At 39.7% G+C, this 20,863-nt stretch overlaps 2 protein-coding genes across 8 annotated transcripts in view; both read left to right on the top strand.

Annotated features, from left to right (window-relative positions):
• Positions 1–14,368, top strand: part of TMC3 (transmembrane channel like 3) — a 109,729-nt gene extending 95,361 nt beyond the window's left edge. For all 7 annotated transcript variants that reach the window (XM_074549260.1, XM_074549262.1, XM_074549264.1 and 4 more), the window contains 17 exons: positions 1,044–1,191; positions 2,461–2,504; positions 2,644–2,791; positions 3,518–3,627; positions 3,781–3,859; positions 4,315–4,542; positions 6,069–6,197; positions 6,864–6,931; positions 7,185–7,313; positions 8,143–8,253; positions 8,639–8,764; positions 10,090–10,168; positions 10,366–10,408; positions 11,006–11,303; positions 12,036–13,837; positions 14,129–14,178; positions 14,280–14,368. In XM_074549260.1, the coding sequence (XP_074405361.1) occupies positions 1,044–1,191; positions 2,461–2,504; positions 2,644–2,791; positions 3,518–3,627; positions 3,781–3,859; positions 4,315–4,542; positions 6,069–6,197; positions 6,864–6,931; positions 7,185–7,313; positions 8,143–8,253; positions 8,639–8,764; positions 10,090–10,168; positions 10,366–10,408; positions 11,006–11,303; positions 12,036–12,876 (2,581 nt within the window). In that variant the 3' untranslated portion in view covers positions 12,877–13,837; positions 14,129–14,178; positions 14,280–14,368. The remainder of the gene's footprint in view (positions 1–1,043; positions 1,192–2,460; positions 2,505–2,643; positions 2,792–3,517; positions 3,628–3,780; positions 3,860–4,314; positions 4,543–6,068; positions 6,198–6,863; positions 6,932–7,184; positions 7,314–8,142; positions 8,254–8,638; positions 8,765–10,089; positions 10,169–10,365; positions 10,409–11,005; positions 11,304–12,035; positions 13,838–14,128; positions 14,179–14,279) is intronic.
• On the top strand, positions 13,854–19,028 carry STARD5 (StAR related lipid transfer domain containing 5). The gene is made up of 6 exons (XM_005483409.4): positions 13,854–14,010; positions 14,129–14,178; positions 14,280–14,412; positions 15,800–15,917; positions 16,928–17,021; positions 17,549–19,028. The coding sequence occupies exons 1-6, from the start codon at positions 13,921–13,923 to the stop codon at positions 17,694–17,696; spliced, it is 633 nt and encodes a 210-aa protein (XP_005483466.2). The 5' UTR covers positions 13,854–13,920; the 3' UTR covers positions 17,697–19,028.
• The last annotated feature ends 1,835 nt before the right edge of the window (positions 19,029–20,863 follow it).

The raw sequence follows: 20,863 nt of genomic DNA, 5'->3' as shown, positions 1-20,863 counted from the left end.
TGTAATATCATTTGCATTGCTTTAGTGGGTACGTGGCAGCCCATTGGAATGTAAGCTTAATTTCTTTGCTGTGGAAGGGAAAGAGTGGGAGTTGCTTAGCAGAGAGAGCACGACTGCCTGAACTGGCCATAAATCCAGGGATGTGCAATGCTTGGAGAAGGGGCAAGGTCACTCTATCCTCTCCTGATTTGCTTTCTCTTCTTCCCTTCTGGATACCTATTCATCTGGCACAGTGCAGTCCAGGGATGTTTTTAGTGTTGTCTGCAATCGCTCTCAGTTTTGAGGTCAAACCTTCCCTTTTCATTTATTTTTAATCTACCTGCTGGTTTGTGCCAAGGGTCACTGGTATATTTGACACTGATCTACACATCTGTAATTTCTAGATAGGATCAGCTTTTCTTCTGACTTAGCTCAGTGATCCTTTTCTTAGCTTGTACAGCTCCCCTTTAATGTTGTCCTTTCAGATGCCCTTTCTTTCATAAGCTATTAATCTTCATTTCATTTCCTATGTTTTGCAGTATTCTGCCACCTTGCTCACCTGACATGAGTAGGAGGGGCTTTCTTTCTTTTTCCCAAGGTCTGTAAAACGGCCCTGGGTTTCTATTTGACAGCAACATATATTTTGAGGGCTAAAATAGTACAGCAAACAAACAGACCTTGTGCACAATCACTAGTTATGCCAAACTAGATTTAATTCCTGTAACAGTGATTGTAGTGATTACGTATTTCAGCTGGATCCTACCTTGAGGTTGTAAAACCGAAATAGGTGTAACCCATATTAGTAAGATTTATTTGCTTTATTTGTCAGTTGTAAAGACTGTAAATATTGAAATGCTTTTTCACAATGAGTCATTGCTCTTTAGATGTAAATTCAAGTTCCTGTTTTATGTGCTTCAGAAAGTTGCCAACAGTGATGCTAATTTCTGCAACCTTTGGTAGCTCTAAATGTGTAAACATCTTAAAACCATGAACCAAACCGGTGACTTCCTTCATTACCATCTTCACACACCAGAAGCAGTTAAATACCTGTTATTTTTTTACAGAATGGCAAAGAACTCAAGAATGAGTTTAGCAAGTGCCTCTGATGAAAATTACACTTTCTGCTGGAGACTGTTCTGTGCTTGGGATTACTTGATAGGAAACCCTGAGGCTGCAGAGAGCAAAGCTGCAGCCATAGTCAACAGCATCAGGGTGAGAAACTGACCTTTGAATTATTTCAAGTTGATTTACTTGTTAAACTGTAAGCCATGTAAGTTTTTCCACTCATCCCCTTGCACTTCCTAATGTTTTTTTGTATTTATTTGCATATCTATTTGCCTAGGGGAGGGCAAGTATCACATCTGTGTGGTATTAGAGGCACATCATATTTGCTGACATCCCAGCAAGGCCATTGTGTCCTTTCTTGGGAGAGTTTTATTTAATGTGCCTGTATGTGTGACAAGAAGTTAGATAACCAGAAACAAATCTGCTAGTGATGAAATTTCATTGAGTGTTGGAATCAAATTGATTTGGCAGGAAAATAAACAAATTTATAGAATGCATAGTTGTTTTTATGCAAAAGAAGAGTTTTATGCCTCAGGGAATCCATGTACAACAGCTCATATTTTACAAGATGCTCTTTTACATAATAATAAGTTTTATATCTTTCTCTTTGGTTTATAACTTTCTGCGCACAATTGATTGTTCTTTCTTCTTTATTTTATCAGCTATTAATCAGGTTCCCCAGGGAAGTGGCCATGGCATCAAGCCTGTTGGAGTCCAAGGAGCATCTGGATGATGCTTTTAGTGAAATGGTTTAGATTTAAGTATTCCTCTGAGTATCAGGAAGTTAGATTCAATAGTCTTTATGGGTCCTGTCCAACCTGAGATATTCTATAATTCTATGGTTTATTTCATCTCTCCATAACAAATGAAATGACTTATCACAGGTCTCTCAATATTAGAAAACTGCTAAAAATATAGATGTTTTGCATCTATAATGTAAGAGCACATGTGTTTTTATCAAAAGTAACTTATTTCTCAAATTTGGTGTAGTCCCATTCTCATTGGAAAAAAATTACTTCAAATTGTGCCAAGGGTAAATTAATAAGCTATGATATTGAGTTATTTCAATGGCTGAGGATAACCTTTGACAGTACTGTATTATATTAGGGACACCCAGATTTTAAAGGCTCATCCTGCCAAAAAATCTGAAAGCGTAACCCTCTTGTTGTATCTCCTTGAACATGCATGACTGAAAATGCCCAAGTATCTGATTACTATGTATTTGTTTCTCAGAAATCTCCATCAGTTTTTAATATCACCTATCAGTGCTACAAATCAATGAGGACAGTGGCATTTACCTGCTTGCACCTCCAGGATGTGATGGTTTTTTTATTAGTATACTTTAATTTCTGTGAAAGATATGTGCATTATTTTTTCTGAACATTATTAAAATGGTAATGCTGTGTTTCTTTCAAGGAAGCTATATTGGAAGAGCAGGAAAAGAAGAAAAGCAAAAACTTGTATGTATATGAGATAAGAGATACTTTTCAAAGTACTGTTTCAATGCAGATATCAGTGCTAATCTGCTTGTCTTATACTTCCAAAACCTGTTAGAAATTACCAAGGTGTCATTAAGACTGGTATAAATCTTTTTCCTAGGGCAGTGACCATAAGCTTAAGAATTATTGCAAACATCCTCGTGCTTCTGTCCCTTGCTGGAAGTATTTACATCATCTACTTTGTCGTGGATCGATCCCAAAGGCTGGAGCGCACCAAGAAGGAATTGACTCTTTGGGAAAAAAATGAGGTACTCTGTCTTTATGCCATCTCTGTGTTAGAAGCAGGATTGCTGTCTGGGGGCTTTCTGCAGCAGTAGTGTGCACAGAGGTGTAAATAGCAAGAGATGAGCCAGGAGAAATGAGGAATTAGTGGGCAGAGTGGATCTGCCTTGGTGCGCTTGCTCCCTCAGCTCTGCAGCCAGGTGTTAGAGCAGCTGAGCTGGGCAGTTCTAGCAGGTCCCTATTTTGTGAGCACAAAGCTTTCCTGTCACTTACAAATCTACTTTTACACCTCGGACAGAGCTGACCAAACACTGGGCTGATGGACTAGAAAGGAATTGACTTTGATAACAGTAACTGATTCAGTTATCAGGGGATACTGAATGTTCTGTGATGATTTCCATTCAGAGGAATGAGTGACAGTAGAACGTGAACAGGCATGAAGAAGCCACTCACCCATTCCAGAGGAAGATGCTAGCACCATATTTCCTACACAATTTCATATTTCCTACTTTGATTTCAATTAATAAAGTAGAACTTGGAAGCTACAATATCTGCAGTAAAGATTCCTGAGTGGTATTGCAAATCTATAATTTTTGGATCATAACTACTGTTATTACTAATGTCAATAATAACTCTTTAAAGCATCCCCTCCAAGAAAAGCAATCACCAAAGCATGTGGCTCAGCAGAATTTCAATCAGCCCAAGATTCCACAGAAGACCAGCATCAAAGACTTCATGTTTCTGTTCCACAGGTCAGTGTAGTTGTGTCACTGATCACAATGATTGCGCCCTCTGCTTTTGAACTTGTGGCAGCTCTGGAGATGTACCATCCAAGGACCACTCTTCGCTTCCAGCTTGCCAGGTATGGGCATTATGCAGTGTAAAAAATATGTGGAGAGAAAAGGAGGAAAGGAGAACTGTGTTCTGGTTCATGTTTTAGTACAGCCAAACCAGAGATCTTATGAGAAGTCAATGGTTAACAGTGCTGGTAATCTGTATTTTGTTCTCTTTTCAGGGTTCTTGTCCTATACCTGGGAAACCTCTACAGTTTAATCATTGCCCTACTGGATAAAGTGGACAGTATGAGTGTCACTGTAAGTTTAACTTGATGTTTTCTGACATGTAAAGCTAGTAGACTTCCTAGACAGAATTCTGTTTATTGTGAAGTACATGAAGTTAGATAAAAATTTGTTTGAAATGTATTAAAATATTATGGGTTGATAGCATTGTCAAGTTAAGTTTAGAGAGTAATGTTTATTTACAACTATTTATAGAGTCTTTTTAATTATTAATTTTAATTTAATTATTAATTTTTAAGCATAACTGGATCAATTTGAAATATTCCCACCTACCTGAATTAGCTTTAAGTCCTGCCCTTTGGTGTTCCATCTGACTCTGTGCATTGACAGCTGTTTAACAGTTGCCTAACTGGTGCTTGGAAATATATGAAAAAAATGTCTTTGTGTGTGTGTGAGTACGCTGTAAAAGGTACAGACATCTGCAGCTATGTACACTTAAAAAGTAGCTTTTGGGACATTTATTATTTCAGGACTCTGATGTGAACAACAATGCAAGTAATTCTACCACCTCCTTGGCAACCAACACTCTTTCTAAGGATGACAATGTAACCATTCCTAATGTACAAATTAAGAGAAATGGCATTGTCATGTCAGAAGAGCATCTCACCCAAGGCCTGACAGACTCACTGGTTAACCAAACTATTTCCCTTAACACCCAGAACCCACAGGATCAGTGCTGGGAGACATATGTTGGTCAAGTATGTAATTGTTTTATTGTCATCAACTTACTCCACTTAATTCTCATTTGATAAAAAATTTAAATTGTGTCGTGCTGTGTTTAATCTTAGAACTTTTCTTTGCATAAATTCCAGAATTTACCCAAGGATGATGTAGGAAGAGATTGTGCAAAGTGCTATAGATACAAGCTTTGGGTTTTATTCGGTATCTGCAGTATTTTTAGTGCTGTCCAAATGTTCTTTTGCCAGGTTTGGTCTCTGTCTTCAGCTCTGCACAGGCAGATCTGTACAGATCTGTGGTATGGATCCTATTTTAACATGGTGCATCCTTCTAACCCCTACACAGAAACAAGACTATACAGACATATAAGCAGCAACATGCCCTGTGTGCAGACTCAGATTGCTGCCTCAAGAGATGGAGGTGCATCTGAAACAAGCATGAGATTGTGCTCTTGGTCATTTGTACAATATCAGAAGTCTCTGCTTCAATAAATCTCTAGACAATCAAGTGCTCTTCGCTTTTTCAGAGGGAGAGAGAACAACAACAAATGCTTTCAAAATCCCATCAGTTTGTAGGAATGGGGACAGTTGGATGGCAGCGCCATGTTCCCACATTTGGGGTGCAGAAAATCTGCAGATTTAATATGACACCTCTTGCTTCTCTACATGTGAAGCTTGTGACTTCCAGGGGCATTAATACATTCAGAGAGAAATTTTAACCACAAAAATGCACAAGATGTCACTGTTGTCTCTGACAGTGTCACAGTCATGTCCAGGCCATTGGATTAAGAACCATGTTAGTGTGCTTCTGATTTTCTGAGCTTCTTGTTCCAGAATGAGGAATATTAAAGGTCTTGTTTGAACATGTGGAGGAAAAGACCCCTCTGAGGTTTATTAGCCTGATTTCTGTTCTTGTATATCCTTTCTGCACAATTTCATAGAAAATAGGGGTTTGAATGTTTGCTTTTTTCCCCAGAATGGCTTAGAGATTTATAGAACTGATTTTTTCCTATTTTAATTGTATATTTTTAAAGCTCAATTAAATATAGGATAACCACATTCTTTTTTAAGCATGAAAAAACTATTTTTTATGGTTTGATGATCCTACCCCATTGCGTTGTTTGTCTGAATAATAAGATTTCTCATGGTGAAGCACTTTGTAAATACGTATTACAAGAGATAGCTTAATAAAAGAATGGGTGCAATACGAAAAACAAACCATTTCAGTTTAGCTAGATGCAATTTTTAGAACATTAAAAAGAAAGTCATTAAAAAGAAAGTTTGACCATCACGACCAGAATTTTACACCTGCAAACAATAAAAGGCACCCTAGAAGCTTGATTATATTTATTCTCTCTAAGAGAAAAAAGACAAGTAAGGGAAAAGTCAAACAGGAAAATTTTAAAAGGAAATTATTCATATATTCAATTCATATTTTATCAGAATATTGAGCTTGAGCCAAAAATAGAATTACAAATGCAAAAGAGCCATATGCAGTCCATTTGCTTTCAGAATGACTCAGTATGTGTGAACAATGTGCATTTCAGGAGATGCTCAAGCTTTCAATTATCGACATGATTTTCACAGTGGCAAGCATCCTGCTAATTGATTTTTTCCGTGGGCTGTGTGTCCGATATCTGAGTGATTGCTGGTGCTGGGATCTAGAAAGCAAGTTTGTAAGTACAGTCCTTATTTTATCATGCTAAGATGTGGAAGACTGGTAGGCTCCTTCCCTAAGTACTAAATGTCCTTAAAGTCTTTCCACAGATGAATAATTTCTCGGTAGCACACATCTACAAAGGCACAGCTCACACTGAGTTTAAATTGGAGGGTATAGGATAAAGGTTGAGATGAATGTTTTTCTCAAGCCTACTCACATGGCTCTGAAGCAAAAATGTTTGGTTTTCACAAAATATCATAGCACAGTTCCCACAGTCTGAGGTGACACAGAGGGCACGTAGTTGTTGCCCACATCCTCTTTTCTGCAGCTCTAACATCTTTACTTAATGTAGATAGTGGTCCAAAAAACAGTAACCAACACCACACAGCCCTCTAAGAAAATTACAGTGGGTAATACTTGGTTTGCAAGAAGCTGTTGGCGTGAAAGGCCGTGGACTGTTTGTCCTTAAAGATGCAAAGTAAACTAAAGAGGAATAAATTCGTTTAATCCCCAGTGCAGAGAAGGTTTTGCTGTGTTCCCACTGCCTGCCAGCAGTTGTTTTTTGATCTGGATGTTTCAGGCCATGAACTGTCTGCAAACTGATTCAGTCAAATGAACCTAATAAATGGCCTGAAAATGAGATTAAGATAAAGGTATTCATCTTACACTGTGTTTCTTGTAGCCAGAATATGGAGAATTCAAAATTGCAGAGAACGTATTGCATTTGGTCTACAACCAAGGAATGATCTGGTATGAAGTCCTTATGTGTTTTTTCTTGTCCTTTGTTGGCTGATTGTTAAATCAATTTGATTATTTAAATAAAACCTATTTAATTAGGATATTGACAGGGTAGTCTTTTATATTAAGAGATCATAGGTTAATAGTGAGCTATTAATCTGTTTACCTGGTGTGAGGTTTGGGGTTTTTTTTTAGTTTATTTTATTGCTATCAAAATGGCCTCTGGCAATACGATATGATATATGATATGATATGATTTTTCCAGGATGGGAGCTTTCTTTTCACCTTGCTTACCAGCATTCAATGTGCTCAAGTTGATTGGACTCATGTACCTGAGGAGCTGGGCTGTGCTGACATGCAATGTACCCCATCAGCAGGTTTTCAGAGCATCTCGGTGAGTCAAAATGAGAATGAAATAGAAGGAAAAAAATAAAATGCAGCAGAAATATCTTCCATCAATATGAAGAAAATTACAGCAAGTTTTAGCTCTAAAAGCTGACAATCAAATTTCACACTAACTCTGATAGCAAAGGTCTGAGGAAAAAAGACATAGTTACTGAGAAAATGGAGGGTTTGTGAAGCAAGGTAGTTGAAGATGTGCAAGAATTAAAAAATATGTCAGGGAACGCTCCTAGGTAGCTATTATGGCCTAACATAAATGCTTTATTTCCATAAAAATCTGACAGAGCATAATAACCCATATGTGTTAGCTGTTGCAAGTCTTATTTCTTGATGTTTCTCTCTTTAAAAGCTATGCAATATCTGCTTTTGTCCATTGCACATTGCACAACAGACTTCCTAATTTTTCTTCTATCATGATGAATATCTTAATGGTTTATTCAAAATGCAAATAATTTTGAGCATCTTTAATTCTTAATAATCAGTCATTTCTAACTTTTTTTAAGATTAATTGACTTCTGCTGCTGCTGTATTTTTTCTCCCTCAACACAATTAGGCAGTAAGGGCAGCTTTTGTCAAAGGGTGCAGTAACCAGTTCTCTGGCTGCAGCAGTGGTATCTGGAAAACAGTGCAAATAGAATTTTGATCATTAGGAGTCTGTTGAAACCATCTCTGTTCAGAGTTTCTAATTATAGCAGAAGATTTTAATCTTTCAGAGATAATGATCTTGAACTGGATAGGTAGATTCAGACTTGCACCTTTTATGTTGTCTCTGGTTTTCTCTCTGACGAGTAGAATCTGAAACTTGTTACACCTTCTTGCAGATCCAATAATTTCTACTTGGCCATGTTGCTGTTTATGCTGTTCTTGTGCATGTTACCAACAATTTTTGCTATTGCCCGATATAAGCCATCCTTAAGCTGTGGCCCCTTCAGGTAAGGTATGATGAACAATGAAAATTGCAAAGATTTTATTTCCCCTTCTTACAATAAACTTATTATGTTTCATAATACACAAATTACAGATGTAAATTCAAAACAAGTTGAGAGGACAATGCTTTTCTGCAACCAATATTTTATTGTTTATGGTTTAATAAGGTGAATAGGTCAAAGTTCTGAGTTGATTTGCTTTATATACATAATTTAATTAGTTTATATTTATACAATGTAATGTGCTACTGAGAAATCTCCCAAACATCACTGTCTTGTGTCTGCATTCAAGCACCCTCCATGTTTGTTTATTATTTAGTGCAACATTGCTTTAAAAATATCCTCAGGATTCCTTACAACTTAATTTTTTTTCCTCCCACATCTCTTATAGTGGCCAAGAAAAAATATATGATATTGTTTCTGAAACAATTCAAAATGATTTTCCCACATGGTTCAACACAGTGATTACTTACATCAGCAGCCCTGTGGTTGTCCTGCCTGCACTACTGCTGTTATTGTAAGTACTTTGGTTTTTGTAGGCAGGTTAAATGATTGTATTAATACTGGCCTTATCTCTGGTGAGTTAAATGTAGATACTGAGGAACAAACATTGCACTGTTGTAGTTTCAGTAAGCACAACTGAAACAATTCCAACACCTCGCTGAATGTGCGGTATATGGACCGGACAGGAATGGATTTATGTTAAAAAGACTTTCAAAAGGAATTTCTCCTTCTGGGATACTTCGTTAAAGCACTGCATTGTGTCAAGGCTTGCAGTGCTGATGGTTCCAGGAAGTTTAAGAACCTCTTCCCTCTTAAGAACTCCTCAGAAATAAATTTTCCATTTCTTCATGGTCATCAGTTCAGTTTCTGACACTGAGCAGGACTCAGTCTGTCATTTAAAGAAGCTACTCAGTCATCCAGATTTATGACAAAATAAATCAATTATGAAGGTCTGCTCTTAAGTGTTAATTTAATATAACTTGCTGCAGACTCTCCAGTGGAAGTCTTTTCTTATTTGGGTTATAAATAATTCTTCACAGTTGGGAAATAATATTGATTTTGAGCTGTTTGAAATTCACTTTGCTTCTCTGAAAAGTTCTATTTTGTTTTGCTTGTATCTTTGTACCATTTTCTTCTTGTGCAAACTGCAAAGGCAGAGCTTGTCCCACTGGCACCTTTTCAAAACAGAAAGACCAAAGCAACACTTCTTATTTGTAACTTTTCCCTCTAAGGTCCCAGTCATGTAATATTTACAAATTTAAGTATTACTTTTGACTGCTTCAAACTGACAGCTAAGCACATATGTAATTGTTTCTGGTATGAGATGTAGCCTATAAGACTTTGTCTGAAAGCCAGCGCAATCCATTTTGTCAGGCCATAATCTGCCAGGATCTCTTCTCATCTGTGCCAGGGCAAACAAGGTGTTTTTTCAGCCAGCCAACAAAATTGCATTGGTATGGTTGTGCAAGCTCAGCTGTAACTATGGTGTCCCTGTTCTGTAACCTTGGACTGGAAAAAAACAAAACAATATCTGTCAAAATTATTTGTCTAGAAGTAAAAAAACCAAAACAAAACCAGTTGGAAATGCATCCCAGGTTACATACACAATGAAAGTACCTGCAAAAACTACAGGTGAAATTAGAACTGCTGTTAGAGCTGTTTTCAGTGTCATTTCTTTCATCCATATTTGCTTGAAAGAAGGCTGTAATCCATTATTACAATATAAGAAAATGTTACAGAGCAGCAGCTGAATTTGTAAATCATTTTGACCTAAAAACCCTTAAAAAGAAACTGTCAAGAATGTCTGAAATGACTCATAATTACCCCTTTCTCTTCTAGCATGCTAATCTACTACCTACAAAGTATTGCAAGATCATTAAAATTCACCAACAATCAACTGAGAATGAAGATACAAACAGTAAGTATGGTGAAAAGCACTTTCACATGTAATTTGAGGGGTCTTCAGTAAAGTATGAGCCTAATTAAATCTCTAAAGTCACTTCTAGTCTTTCACAAAATAAAACAAATCCTGTATTTTTAATCCTTACAGAGCTGGGGATTTATTCTCTAATCCATAATAATTTACAAATTCTCATTCTTCTGAATGTATTTTAGGAAAGAACTGAAGATAAGAAAAAGGTGGTTCAGTTGGCAGTAGGTAAGTTGGTGACCTTTAGAAATGTCACTATTAATAAAGTATTTTGGATGTAAACTCATTTTGATTTCTCATACATATAGGGAAGTACAATTACATTTTAAAAACTGTATTTCCTGTAGAATCCTCCTTTTAGATGGTTTCTGAGCTCAGTTTGACCCAATCTTGGCAACACTGAAAGGCATTGTGCATAGTTTAAACCTGAATTCACCTGGAATTTTTGGACTGGGTATTTTCCTGGTTTTATCACCAACAGGGAAAAACCTGGGACGCATCTTTGATAATTCAAATCATCTCAGACTTTGCATGCAATTCAGAGTCTGGTAGGCAGATGAAAAATTGGCTTGTTGCCCGTTTTGCAATCCTACAGTGCAACATTCAGTGTTTTTCTGTGTCCCAAATACTCTATTTGCTATGTATGAAGAGCTACCCCTTGATCACCAAGTCTCCCGGTATGACACCAGTTTCTCTTTTCTGAACACAGGAGGTTCTATTGGCCTTGGATCCCTGACTGAAGGGGGAATTCAAGCCACTGAATTTGCACAACAGTTTTTAAATGTAGAGACATGAAAATTTCCTCTAATAATATCTGTTTTCTAGCCAGAATCCAAAATCTGGATGCTAATGACAAAAGACCAGAGCAAGAAACCGATATCATCAGCCAGGAGTCTTCTGCTCGGTCCTCAACACCCCGAAAGAACGGCAGTGTCTTGAACTTCGAATCTCCTGTGAGCAAAGGCACCAGAATTCAAACCATTTCCCAGTCTGTGCCCCAAGCTGTGCCAGCAACTGATGTTGTGAGACCTGCCAATGCAACTCCCACAACTTCGACCTCTTTAACACCAGCTCCCTCTGTGTCAAGTGTACAGAAACCAAGAAATGATCATATCACAAACAGGTAAGACTGCTTTGGTTTTGAAATGGTATTTATTCCAGCAGCTCCATGCCATACTTGTTTATTTTCAAAACAGCTGTGCATTCAGACTGTCTGGAGCTGTAAGACAGCAGAGGAATTTTTCAAAAGCAGATACATTCACAGGTACTATTGATATCATTGTGACACCACATCATTAATTCTCCCTTAACAGAGATGGGATTATAAACCTTTGAAATGATGTAGCTGATGGAGTTTACACACAGCTCAAGCAAAGGTAAACACTAGACTTGCCCTCAGGCACATAACTAAAATACTTTGTGCAGGATACCATCTCCACGAAGAAAACAAATACAGAGTGAAGGAACTCTCTGCAGAATGTCTGTGCAGCTTTAGTTATAAAAAAACCAGCCTGGCATATCAATAGACGGATGCTTTAAACTACCTACTGGGGTTTTTTTCCAAGTGGATAAAGAACAATTCTCAGAACAATAAGAAAACAGAAAGGGAATATAACTTGAGAGGACAAATGTGAATCGTCTCCTAGAGAACAACAAATATATCTCCTAATTTCTAGGATATGTTTCTCAAAATTGTTATTAAAATTTGCAGCAGGGGAGATATGATAATTTTTTTCACTTTTTCAACCTAGTCTTTGACTTCCAGAGCAGTGAATTCTTTTATATGTTTCAATTCCATTGGTTGATTGATGAGTGTGTATATCAATATTTCCTTTCTTTTTCTTCCTTCCTAAAGATACCCAAGTGTTGTTCATAGGAGTGCAAGTGAGCTGTCCAAAACAAAGCCCTACACACCAGTGACTTTCAAAAAGCACACTGAAGATGTCCATTCTGACCCTCTCTTCAGAAAAGCCATTCGGCAGGTAAATTCGGATGTCCTTGGGGCAGGGGCTCCTGTATTTCTGGGATGCAGACCGTATGCTACCAGGTATTTTCTGGTTAATGAAAACGAGTCCCGCAAAAAATCGCTGCGTTCTACCTCCCGACTCCAAAGGCATTTCAGAAAGGAGGAAGCAGGAGACATTATTGAGTTGTATCCACGCCATGTCAGGAGATACGTGGTTCGGACACCACACCAGATGTATTCCCCTCATCCCAGTGAAGATGAGGAGGATGAAGAAGAACTTGAGAAAGAATTCATGAACAGATCCCATCGCCCTCGCTCGCTGTCTGACCTTCGGCCAGCATCACGGTTTTACATTGGAGATCGTGCTGATGGCCACATTCTAATGAGCAAAGATCTAGCCAGAGTGCATTACAAATCCTGGGATGATGGTTTTGAGCTGGACCTGGACAGGCCTCCATATGCGTACAAGAAAGTACACCTGAATTATTCTGAGCCACGTGTGAAACCAAAATCAAAGCAAAAGCTGGAGCAATCTCTAACAGAGTCTGATTCCATTTCCATTGAATCCAGCAGTGATCCGCAGAACAGCAGCAATGACCAGTACATCCAGGTCATTCATACCAAGGACAAGTATCCAAAAACTGGGGCAAAACTCGCCAAAAAGAAATCTAAAAACAGTGTTGATCTAAGTAGGTCTGAGCCTAGTGAACTGGTGTGCTCAAATGTCTGAGAAAGTGCCCCTGCCTCGTTGTGTTTTGAGCCGGTGTATGTGCAGTTGTGCTTTATTTGCTGTTGGAAGTCTGTCAGAGTAACTGCAATGTAGTTCTTGTAAAAATCGTGTATGCAGCCACTCAAGTTGGAAAAAGTCTTGTGTTTTACTCTTTATTGTACCTTGCTTTAATATCACAACTGATATGTCGCAAATCTAAGAAAAGAAGGTTATTCCAATTTATTCCCTCTGTTACGCCATCAAAACCCAAAATCTCTGCCTACTGGAAAATCAAAAGCAATGTACTTGGGGCACTTCAATTAAAACAATACAGAAATACATCAGATGAGGCTCCTTTTTATCTGATGCAGCCAGAGCTGAAGATGCTTCCTGAATAAATTCAGCAGGGAATCAGTTTCCTGCAATCCGAGTTGCTACTTAGAGTAGATCTTGCTATGCCTTGTTTGAATATGCTGTGGCCCAAAAAAAACAGGAAAAAATGTTATATAGAGAGAATAGTGAGTTTCTTTAGAGTGTATCACATGGGCAGGGGAGTTATTTGTCAAGGTGAGTCAGAGTTCTAGATTAAATCCTAGATCCTCTGTTAATTTTCTGGTGAACCTCCAACCAGCCTGGTAACCTTCCCAGTGGCAAACTTTCGATGCCACTGAGACGCACTTCATTACTCGTAGCTTCCAAATTGTATCCCGTTTTTCACCACTGCCATTTCCCACTTCCTTTAGATACTGAAGATTCCTTGGTTGGTTTCTCGCTTGTTTCTCTCCGCGTCACTGGGACTGGGACTACACCAGTGACGAGCGCGGGGCGGCCCGATCTCTGAGGCAGCCCCGCTCCGCCTCCGATCCCACACACGTTACCACATCCCCGCCGTGCCTGCCCCGCTGCTCGGGCTCTGCCGCTCCCCAGCCCCGCGCCTGCAGTCCCGTGAGGCACGGCCGGCCCGGGCCGGCGTCACCCTCAGGTGAGGGGCGGCGCCGCCATCGGCCCAGGGGCGGCGCGGCGCGGGCGCTCAAAGCGGCGCCGCAGCGGCCCCGCCCGCCTGCCATGGACTGCGCGGGGCGCGCTGAGGCGGCGGCCGAGCAGCTGCGGCTCTACCGACGGGATCCCGACGGCTGGCGGGGCTGCCGCAGCACGGTGGGTCGGGGTCTGGTGGGGCTGCCGCAGCGCGGTGGGTGAGGGGCTGCCGTAGCACGGTGGGTCGGGGGGCTGCGGCGGGAGCCGGCCCGGGGACTGAACGCTTCCCGTCCCGCAGGGTGAGGTGGCGGTGTCCTGGAGACCCTCGGCGGAGTTCGCTGGCAATCTGTGAGTAATGCTCGTTCCTGGGGAGCGGAATCCTGCCCGCGGTGCTGCCGGGGCCGGGCAGGGTAGAGCAGCGCGGTTCGGTTTCGTTTCGTTCCCCGCAGGTACAAGGGAGAGGGCGTCCTGCCCGCCAGCCCGCAGAGCGTCTGGGAGTGCATAAAGCCGGTGGCCGGCGGGCTCAGGACCAAGTGGGACCAAAACGTGAAGGACTTCGAGGTCATCGAAGCCATCAGTGATGTAAGTTCCTTAAAAACTGTTCTGGGGAGATTAATGCAGCGTTTGGGCCTTATGAGACAGCCGATGTTATGTGCAGGGAGTCTTATCAAGTCTTAAGCTGTAGTGTGTTTCTGGCTGGATCAGCTGAACGATGCTGGGTTAAGTAAGAAACCTTTTTTCCTTTGGTTTTGTTTCTTTTTTGCTTTGTCCTTTTGCATGCACTTTATCGTTTCATTAACATACATATATATATATGTATAGACAATAGTTTCTTTTTCTGGAAGGAAAGGAAAATCATTCTTGGCTAAAAATATGCAAATGTATAACATATACATACATATATATGCATACATACATATATATATATATGCATGTATAACGTTAAATATATAACATTAGAGATTCCTGCACTACATTGTTGTTAATGCTGCTAATCAAGTTAAGAATGATTGTTTTTAGCAAGCTCGGTGTGATCTAAGAATAGGTTTAGAGAGTACCCAGACTTAGCTAAGCAGTGAGGCATTCACGTCATCAGGCATCAATTCAGGCCCCGTCTTTCACCATGGCAGCAGTGACGCTCTGCCCATCACACCCTGCCTTCAGCTGGCCTCAGCACCCAGTGCTTTGCATCTGTCATTAAAATGGAGATGCTGCAATTTGAGCAGACAGATGAACAGGGCTGTGTATGAGCAGCAGCTTCTGCTGCCATGCTTATACAGTCTGAATTCCTTTTTTAAAGCATGTGGGAAAATTAAAAAGGCATTGGATTTAGATCCCCAATCTGAGGTGTCATATGTGTTTGGGGGCAGCCAGGTGCAAACACAGCTAGTCTCAGAAATGTTTGTGGAAGTTCCAGGAAGCTTATTTTTCTTGAGGAAATCCTGTAGGCATTTAGTACTCATTAAAGACAACTTCAGGAATGCTGCAGCCTGCCACTTGAAATTCACAGACTTGCCAGGACCTACCAATGTGGTAGAAACTTCTGTTTTGGGAGCCAATCAGGGAGGCAGATGGTAGGGATAATGTTTGTGCAGTGTAACAAACTGGGTTATCAAGTTGTATCTTGTGTATACCACACAAAGAAATTATCTTTGCCAGTGTCCTGGGGTGGACAAGGGTTTTAACTGTCCTGGGAGCACAGATGTGCCAGATTGCATTTCAGCATCTCTTGTGGTATCTGTTTCCTCTGAACATGGAAGCAACACCTTGTCACTCTGGTTTTTTCCTGTCCTTGATTGATCATACTGGTGCCTTTTAACTGTGGTATTTTACATATTTTACATCAACAAAGGATGTAGAACACCTTGATGGAGTTTAGAAAGTATAACTAAAGGATTGCCAGAAAGTACAGAAATTTTTCTTTACTTTTGGAAACATAACTGACATAACTCTGTTCTGTGATTTCCAGACTGTGTCTATATGCAGAACCACAACCCCTTCAGCTTGCATGAGGATTATTTCACCAAGGGAGTTTGTGGATGTAGTAGTGATGAAGCAATACGAAGATGGGACGATGCTGTCTGCTGGTGAGGCACTTGTGTTCTGAACAGCTTCATGTTACATTTGGAGATAACCAACAGCTACTGGAGACAACTATAAAAGCTACAGAAATAAACATCAAATTAAAATTAAGTAACAAGCTGGTCAGTAGTTGTTGACCTGATCTTAATCAGAAGAGATAATAGTAATCTCTCTACATTGTTGTTTCCAGAGTATATAAATCATCTTAAGACTCAGATATTGATAAGACTGGCCTATGGTTTTTTCCCTTGCCATGCTTTTGAGCTTGAATAAGTATTTAATTTAGTGTTAAATTCTGGGGTATTTTGAATGTGTTTTTTTGTTGTTTTAAGAGTCTGAAAGGAGTCCCATTTAGGCTAAATCCTGTTTTAACATTTCCTGCACAGGGTTCAATGAAGCCATTGAATAAATGTATCACTCCTGTATGTGAAAATTATTGGTTTTATAAAAAAAAATAGTGCTGATTTTTAAGGGGCTGCTACTGTATAGAAGGATGTTTATTTGGTTTTTCACTTTCTTTCTGTTGTTTACTTTTACAAGTCTAAGCTTTTATTGCCCCACTATTCAGGTGTCCCATTTTCCTATCCTGTTCAGAAAAGCCTTGTCAGGAATTTATATACTTGCTGGAGTGCAGCTTTTCAGCAGCCACGTGATGTATCTGTGTGATGTGGATTTGTTGGAAGCAGCCCAAATGACCTCTCAAGAAAAGCAGTACCCTCTCACAACATGGCCTTGATGAAACTGTGTCAAATGTCAGTGTTTCCTCCTTCAGAGCTCAGTAACAATTGCTTCTATTTGCAGCACTTCTTTGATTTCACCATTCTAAAGCCAGAGTGGTTCCTTTTAATGGTCTTTTCTGACCCCTTGTCAGTCCCACACTGAAGAGGTTGTACTGCAGTTCTTTTTAAATACATTTTGAACAGTGACTTTGCTTCCCATCTAGAGTTTTGCCTGCCAAGGACTCTTTCCTGTCTGCTGGAAGAATGACATTTTCCTTCAATGCTTTTTCTTTCAGCCACCAATGTGGAACACCCGCTGTGTCCTCCTCAGGCAAATTTTGTGAGAGGTTTTAATTATCCTTGTGGCTGTTTCTGCATACCTGTTCCAGGGTAAGAAACATCCTGCTTGAATGGTATAAACTCTAAAGCCCTCCTTATCCACTGTCTTGTGTGTTTATGTGGCCACATGTGACCTGTAACTTCTTGGCAATGGTATGTTTCTGCCTTCCCAGTAATCATTATGACTGAGTGCCCTTCCTGTTCTCATTTTTGTGCAATGAATTAGTTTATCTTCATTTCCTAGAGGGAAGTATTTACAGTTGCAGAAACTGTTATCATGGTGCAATTCTCCCTGACGTCTTGAAATTTAGAAATTCAGCAAAACATACAAGTATGGTCTTAATTTTTGGTAAATAAGTATCTGGTTGATTTGCCATAATTTATAAACAGTCATGTAGCTAATTAGGGCCTGGATAAATTTAAATTTTGTAGCTACTGAAATTCACTGAAATTTGTCTGTTTTGTTTAAAAAAAGAAAAGCTTTTGGAAGTATCTGTTGTAATACAAGTAAGAGTCACTGAAAAGTTCTTGATGCTCTTAAACCACTGTCTATAAAATGACTTTCATTGTCTTTGCAGGGAGCCAAACAGGACTGAGCTCCTCACTTTCTTCCAGACGGATCTTGGTGGCTATCTTCCCCAGACAGTGGTGGATTCCTTTTTTCCATCTAGCATATCTGGATTTTACAGCAACCTGACCAAAGCTGTTAAGGCCTTAAAAGCATGACAAGATGAGTTGTTGTTTCACCACCAGCTGAGGGTAGGAAACAGCCTGTCAGCTCGTGGGTAAAAATACAAAGTTGGTCTCAGGGCTTTTCTATCTGCTAAGATAGAGAAAAAGATGACATGAAGCAATGAACTGAGTACAATATATTTTTAAACCAGCATTTTCTGACTCATTGCAGAACAATGCATTCTTATGTAATATGAAAATCTTCACTTTAATGATTAGAAAAATACCGTATCTGAGGCTGGAAGAATCCTGGAGGCAGCAGTGGTGACTCTGCAGGAAGAAAGGCACATACTGGATCTGTTCTTGCCTGCTTTTTTGCAGTGTCTGTGAGGTGAAGCATTGCTAAAATCCACTTAGCACCACATCCAGGTGCAGGTCAGCTCTGTTTGGTCTCTGAAACTCCCTGTAGATTCCTGTGGAAAAATGTTTCTCCCCCAAAAGATGATGTATCCCTCCTGCTGCCAGCACTCCTAGAGCTGCTGAGATGCCTCAGTGGGTCCAGCCAGCACATTGTGAAAGCCAGAACAAATGGGATTATGTAGAGGATTTCACTTGTTTGTTCCAGCAGACAGCAATATTGATGGTAAATATGCCTTAAGTGCTTTTTTTGGGTCAAGGTCCAGCAGTGCTAATCAATGCACAGGTGTGTGGGCTGGCAGATGGACTCTCTCCCTTTCCCCTCTCTGGTACCAAAACCAGTGGTATCACAGTGTCATGACACAAACTGAACTAAATAGAGGCAATAAAATAAGAGGATTAAGCACTTTAATTGCCATTTTTTAAAAGGCTTATGAAATGACCACTTTGAACTGTATTTGAATGTTTTTTGGTTTCCTGTGGGGAGAGGTTTAACGGGTAAATAATCTTTTAATTAGCTTTGCCTTGACAGGCCATAAGGATGTTGCTTTTTTCTATGACTGGTTTGCCTCCCAACATTACATTGGGAAATCAGCACCTGAGTTTTGTGCCAAGGTGTGTCCATTTTAAGAGATATCTATGGTGCTGGTTGCTGCAGGAAAGTCAGACATTACTGTGGATTACATATAATTACAAAAATAAAAATAATTGCTGAGCGAGGAAGTTAAATGCAGGTTGTGATTTTACTGTGGTGACTCTATTATTTAACAAGGTTTATATGCTCTGCTTTCTGCCCCTGTATTTTTTTATCTTTGGTATAGGACATGGACTTGCACAATAAGTTTCCCACTGTAAACCTCACCCTATGGACTAGTTTTTCAAGGAGATAGTTTTTAGTCCAGTCTCCTTTGTATGCAAAGATGTAAAAACCTGTGTGAGTGTGGTGAAATAAATATTTTTTGTGCTACATCTTACTGTTTTTCCTGTATCATCCTTTGAAATGGTTCCTCATACACTGTTCTGCCATCAGGGAAGCCAAACAGCTGCTTAGACCTCCAGCATGTCTCTGAATTTAAGGCAAAGAGGGGGAAGAAGCCTTCCCTGATGATGTCCACTACCTAGGGAAGAGGTGTTTTGGTGAGAACACTTACCCTCAGGGTTTTCTGCCCTTGGTTGGTATTTTTTTCCAATTGCTGCTTTCTATACTTAGGAAGAATGACAAATTCATTGAGAAGAGATGTGGGTCTTGATACTGCAGAGGCTTATATATATTTTTGTAAGTGTACTGAACTTTTTAGGCATGACTTATAATATCTTGGCAAGTCTTGCCAGGATTATCATAAGTTTAATTAGCAGAAAGTTCAAGAAGCACAGCTGCGGTCACGACTCATTATTCTGCAAGTAATGCACATTATTTTTGCAATAATTTGGCTTTTTATTAGCTATTTATAATTTCTTTTTTATTGCTTTGAGCAATAAAGGGGTGAGACACTTCATGGAATAACTTAAGAACCCTTTTTTGGAGTGCCCATCACCTTCTACCCAGGAATCAAGAGCTCTTCATATTCAGCCTTCTGCCCTACCAAATTGGAGTTGGAAATGTTTTGGCAAAGACTTTTATGTAGTTACCAATTCAAAAAAATATAAGAAAATTTTCTCTCACATTTTTCTCTTATTTTGGTTGCTACCCAACTAATAAATTTTTTGTTTTGAGATAGAAGTTATTTTTTGGGAAAGAGAGCTCAGCTGAGTAAGTGTGGGGACAGATGGCTTGTCAAGAATGTTCTTTCAAGGATTAATGTACAGTTGTCTTGTGAGAAAAGGCCACAGCAAGTTCAATGCCTGGATTTAATTAATAACCTCCTCCCTATTCTCCTTCCCTTTCTCTTAACTGCTGTTTTTGAGGCATTGTTTTAAGTGTATGGAAGACAGCTCCTGAGCTCCTTAACTTCTTCCTGTTAAAATTAGGTAACAGAAAATTCCCATCTCCAGGAAGGTGAGCAGCCAAGGACAATAACCAGATCAGCCATCTGGCTCAGCTGGGGAGTCACCACTTCCATCCTGCCCTTGCATCTCTCTCTTTCTTTAATGGAGAAGACCAGGTGTGTGCATGAGACCATCTTGCCATAGGTACCTGTGCTGCTGGCAGAATTCCATACAGTGCATATAGGAAGCAGTGTTTGAAGCATAGATTTGTCTCCAAGTTATTTAGCCTTTCCAGAGTAAACATTTAAGTTCAGAAGTACTTGGATTCACAATTACTCCCACTGGTATTTTCCCTTGCAAAATTAACACAGACATTTAAAAGAAAAAAGCATTGTTAGAAGGTAAGATTTTGTTCTGAATGGCCTTGTTATTCTCCTGCTGTAGTCCTCTTGAGACCTCTGGCCAGAGGAAGGTTAGGAAAAACTTCTACTACATTGCCCTCATCTTCCTGCCTCCCCCTTGGAATACCATGAGAACTCCTTTCCACCCTGTGTTTGCCTGCTGCAGTTGAGATGGCTCTGTCAGCTGCTAGTAGAAAGTCACTTTTACAGGTTTTGGCTGTCCTGAATGTTCTATGTTTTTTATAGGAAAGCTGGAATTTTCTAGGGGATGTTTTGACACACAGAACTGCAACCCCTTTCTCTGCCCTACCCATTCTCTAAGTGTTTAGTTAGTTCAGTTAGCTTAGTTAGCTCAGACACATTTCTTGTTGCTGGGAAGGTAAGGTAGGGAACAGGACTTGGAGAGTAGCACTGAAAATTCAGCACAGGATCTGATTCTAATACTCATTGAGTTAATAGCTTAAAATAGGAGAGTAC

The sequence above is a fragment of the Zonotrichia albicollis genome, chromosome 11 (assembly GCF_047830755.1).
Source record: "Zonotrichia albicollis isolate bZonAlb1 chromosome 11, bZonAlb1.hap1, whole genome shotgun sequence".
NCBI classification, from domain to species: Eukaryota; Metazoa; Chordata; class Aves; order Passeriformes; family Passerellidae; genus Zonotrichia; species Zonotrichia albicollis.
This window is presented reverse-complemented; position numbering and strand designations above follow the sequence as displayed.